At 47.1% G+C, this 4,898-nt stretch overlaps 1 protein-coding gene across 1 annotated transcript; it reads right to left on the reverse strand.

The window, feature by feature from the left end:
• Window positions 1–2,482: 2,482 nt before the first annotated feature.
• On the reverse strand, window positions 2,483–3,911 carry LOC123041215 (uncharacterized). Its single transcript, XM_044463886.1, has 2 exons — window positions 2,869–3,911; window positions 2,483–2,795 (listed from the first exon to the last, which is right to left on the reverse strand). Exons 1-2 carry the CDS (start codon window positions 3,888–3,890, stop codon window positions 2,693–2,695), a joined length of 1,125 nt encoding a protein of 374 aa, XP_044319821.1. The 5' UTR covers window positions 3,891–3,911; the 3' UTR covers window positions 2,483–2,692.
• Window positions 3,912–4,898: the final 987 nt, after the last annotated feature.

A 4,898-nucleotide genomic window follows, 5' to 3' on the forward strand; every position in this document is an offset into this window, starting at 1 on the left:
GTCTTGTCTTGTCGGTGTTGCAGATGGGCCATACCAGGCCGCTGATGGAGCCACGCCATGGGCCGCAGGCAGGCAAGTCTGGGTACCCTGGTTCCCAGAACGCCAACATAGTTTTCACTTTTTTTTCTTTGTGTACGGTGTATACTACATGCATCTTTTTAAGAACTGCATGATAGATAGAAGCGTACTGCATATTAGCATGTCCCATACTGCATATACCTCCCTTTTATAATAGGTCTTGAACAGTGTGTGTGTTTTATCTGTACTGCTTGTTGAGCTGCATGATAGTTAGAAGCATACTGCATATTAGCATGTTTCCTACTACATGTATATCCATTGTGTAAGAGGTCGTAAACTGTGTGTGCATTCTATCTGTATTCCGTGTTGGATTGTTGTGCATTTCATCTATCTCGCATTTGTACCGTGTGCAGGTTTTTTCTGCTGTGTGCAGAATATGAGAATTGTACTGCTATTATCGTCCTCTAAGAGTTTTATCATTTTTTGTTGAAAATCCCCCAACAAGCTGTTAGGTATCTCTGGCTCAAGAAGAAGGGAATTCTCCAAGTTGTTTTTCGCAATGGATACCAAAACCAGCTAAATATTGAGTAGGTGTTGATGGGCGGCTGTATCTGCAAAAAGGCTGGAAGGAATTCATCATTGAGAGTGGCCTGAAATCTCAGCAACTTGTTGTCCTCAACTTTTTTGAACTCGAGGACCAAATGGTTAGAGTCATGTTTGACATGATTGGTTAAGGTTATGAGGTTGATTATAATAAGTACTCTTGCCTATCAAATGCTTCATCTTTTGACGTGATTACAATAAGTACTTTTGTGATCTGAACCGCTTGGCTTTTAAGACAGAACTTCATGCTGTCTATGAGCTAACTGCATTTTTTATGGGTTGTGGATCAACGTGCCTCAATGTTTACTCCCGGCTGCAGATATTAGCAGAATAACTATTCTGATAACACTTCCGCACTGCACGCTCAACGCAAGTGCACGTCATTATTTGAACCAAGTGTGCTGCGATACTCACACGAGTGAACTTCTCGTCAGAAAAAACTACACGCGTTGTTTTTTCGGTACTGTTTTCGCTCTAGTTTTTTAACCATTTATCGTAATGAGGCGTGTAATATACCATTGAAAAGCTATGTATTAGGCGCAACTTCTACATGTTGAACACTTTTTGAGATTCCACTCGGTTTAAGAGAAGTTTTGAAAATGGTGCGGCCCACGACGAGTGACATCGAGCGTTTTTTCGCGATTTCTTCTAAACCGCTCGTCGGAACAAAGAAAATGATACACCGTTGGAAATATATCATTGAGGCGCATCTTTTTCATATCTATAATTCGTTATGGTTTAAGAGCAGTTTCAAATTTACTAAATCGCAGAATTGTGTTTTTCAAAAAAAATCAAATATTGGGTACTGTTTCGCTCCAGTTTTTTAACCGTTTGTCGAAACGAGGCGTGTAATATACCGTTGAAAATCTATGGACGAGGCGCAACTTTCATATGTTGAAATGTTTTTCAGATTCCTTATGCTTTTAAGTTAATTTTGAAAATCGTGTGACAAATGATGAGTGGCAGCTGCTGTTTTTCGCGAAATTTTTACAAACCGGTCGTCAAAATGATTCAAATGATATGCCGTTGGAAAGATATCGACGAGATGCAACTTTTTCATGTAGAACACTCTCTCTAATTCCTTATGGTTTAAGAGGAATTTTGAATTTACCGAAATGCAGACACTGTTTTTCGTGACACCCAAATCAACATGAGTACTTCATCTGGCTGAAAACTGCACTGCATCGGACGAAAAACCGCACTGCATCAGACGGATAAGAGAACTGCATGGTTTCTTTTATTCAAACATAATTTTTTAAAGGACGAGAAAGTAGAGTGCACTTCACATCGGGTGTAAATGAACCACAACACTATCAAGAAGTGAACCGCAATACTTTGTTTCGCTTCTGTAACAAAAAATTTGCACTTACGGGATGAACAACATCATACGGCCGACCGCACTGCTTCAGAATGAAAACCGCACTTCATCGGACGGGCAAGCGAGCTACATAATTTCTTTTGTCGGATGTAAATTTTCTCAGGCGAGGAAGTGGTCTGCACTGCACACCGGGCATAAGTATACCGCAAACGTATGGACAAGTGAACAACATTACTATTTTGTCGTTTCGATAACAATTTTTTTGTTTTTGCACTTATGAAATGAACAACATCAGACAGCCGACCGCACTGCTTTCGAACTGAAAACCGCACTGCATGGTTTCTTTTGTGAAACAGGTATTTTTCCAAACATTTTTTGCAACATGTTCGACAAGTACTCCCTCAAATTTTTTCAACAAAACGCAATGTACTAGACGTGTGGGGTTGACAAACTGCATTTGTTTTTCTCAACAAATTTAACAATTTTAAATGCCAGTCGGGCATGGGGCTGCCGAACTGCATGGCCACGGTCAAGCGCACTACATTGGGGAGATAAGTGCACTGTATAAATGATGCAAATAAAAATGAAAAGACACGTTTAATACAAGTTTCCAAAAGCAAACATGCACATTAAAACAGAGAAAAAGAAAGTATATACACACGACACACACAAACATGACTTCACCAACATCAACGGTCTCCCAGCCGAAGTGTATTAGGGGGGCAACACCCTGTTTTCCTCCGGCGAACTTCATCACGCAGCTAGAGAACCTTCTGTCCACACCAAGTAAAATGCAAGCCTCGCCCATCCGCACTGCATAAAGGACGCCATGGGAACGCACGTTGTTGCACTGCTTCTGAAAAAAAACACTAGTGGCAGTTAGATCCAGGGGAGTCGGAGGTTTTAATCCATGTGGCGGCGATGCGTACTGAAGGTGTCGTGGGATGGACTGCAACAACAGGCGATGTCTACTGGCGTTGCCCAAATAAAATGCGGCAAGGAAGGGGCGTGTTGTCGGTGATCTGCACATGGGGGAGGAGAGAGCTTCGGGGGTCGCTCGGAAGAACTGCTTCGGTTGCAGGGGAGCGGTGGGCGGCCAGAGCAGGCGCTGGTGAAGGGGAGGGCAGAGGTTCAGGGGGTTGAGGAGGAGTAGGGGCATGGCCAGTGGCACCGCTGGAAGTGGCCGAAGCGCGGTGGCACGCATCAGGTCGCCAGAGTCTGCCGTCGATGGCCACCAACTCGGCGAGGAGACCACGACCCATTCCCATCTACAGGAAAAACGATTTATAAAAAAAGAAAAAAGGAACTGCAGCGTCACGCCTGATGAACTCCAACCCAAGCTTCGGCCCTTGACCTCGCCGTTGATGGCGGGGAAGGGGCGCATGGCCTTGGAGGGGGAAGGTAAGGGAGGGGTGGCGTGGTGGCCAAGGACGCCCCGGCCTGCGTCTGGCCATGGACAGAGAGGAGAACCCCAGGGCAGTGCGAGGGTCGGGAATTTTGGGCCGTGGTCGGAGAGGAAGAAGCCCAGGTACAATGCAGCGGGATGGGGGGAGGAGGTGGAGGAACGGGGAGGAGAGAGTCGCCGGTGACCCCCGAGCTCACTCGGGCCCGCTAGGCGCATCCGTCGTCGGGAAGCCGCGGGAGGACGACCACGGGGAGGATCCAGCAGCCCCTCGACCCTGTGGTTGGGAGGGGCGGCGATGCATGGATCCGACGCCGGCCACGCGTGTGAGGATGGCGATAGGCCGATCCGGTGGCTGGCCAGTGCAGGGGCAGTTGGGCTGGGGAGGGGAGGTGGTTGGAGGTGGTGCTGCGGCGGCGCAAGCGGGAAGGGGAAGAAGGTGGTACGCGGGGGTGGGGTGGTTGGGCGCCGCGGGAGCAGGAGGTGGTGGCGCGCCGGATGAATTTGGCGGATGGTGACGCGCTGGATGGGTGGAGTGGTGGGGGCCATGGGAATGGGGGCGAAGGGGTAGTTGGTGGGGCGCCGGGTGGTGGTGGTGGGGAAGAAGGTGGGCACGAGGGGCGGTGGCTCTGCGCGCAGTTTGTTTTGTCGGAGAGGTGTTATCAGAATAAGCTACCTAGTATTATCATAATAAGGTCTTAAGTGTGTTATCATAATAGAACCACCCTATATATATATACATATATATATGTATATATATGTATATATGGTTTTCTCTATACACCCTTTCTCTCATATGGTTTAGTGGAATAACTCAAAGTCAGCAGGAAATTTGTGTTTACACAAAATTAAACTGATATATAAGTCATACAGATATGCATATTGCTATATATATATATAGAGAGAGAGAGAGACGCGCGCGCACACACACACTACTGGAATCATCTTCTTTGTCGTCCGCCATGGCGGACGGCAAAGGCACAGATTCCGGACGGCAAAGTCCTTTGCCGTCAGCCAGCAAAAGCCTTCTTTGTCGTCCGCTTCGTACAAACGGACGACAAAGATTGTGTTATCCGCCATCCGAGGCCAGCTGACGGCAACGACGACGGGCGGCAACGGTGTGAGGTGAGAGCCGTTAGGGGGTTAACGGCGCTTTTTGCCGTCCGCTGACTGATGGCAAAGAGCTTAGCTAGGGCAGCACTAGGAAGCTGCCACGTGGCCAGCTATACCGTCTGCTAGCAGACGACATAGATGCCGTGTTTGCCAGGCCTATTTGGTCACTTTGTCGTCCGCTCGCCAGTGTTGCTAGTTTGCACAGGTGACTGCCATGTGTTCTATTTGCCATCTGCTAGCGGACGGCAAAGAGGCTACACATCCCCTATTTTTATTTAAATCCAATTAATTAGACATGGTTTCAAACACAGATATACATGCATACATATCCAACATATCCAACAGCATGTCCAATAACATATTTGATTAAATCCAACAAGAGGAAGAGGAAGAGGAAGAGGAAGAGGAAGAGGAAGAGGAAGAAGAAGAAGAAGAAGAAGAAGA

The sequence above is a fragment of the Triticum aestivum genome, chromosome 2B (genome assembly GCF_018294505.1).
Source record: "Triticum aestivum cultivar Chinese Spring chromosome 2B, IWGSC CS RefSeq v2.1, whole genome shotgun sequence".
Classification (NCBI taxonomy): Eukaryota; Viridiplantae; Streptophyta; class Magnoliopsida; order Poales; family Poaceae; genus Triticum; species Triticum aestivum.

Bases quoted from the DNA above. Each gene is read 5' to 3' on its own strand.
- LOC123041215 (XM_044463886.1), bottom strand. From the start codon at position 3,890: ATGGCCCCCACCACTCCACCCATCCAGCGCGTCACCATCCGCCAAATT. The intron at 2,796-2,868 runs GTACGCATCGCC...GTTTTTTTTCAG, and splicing joins TCCATCCCACGACACCTTCA to AAGCAGTGCAACAACGTGCG.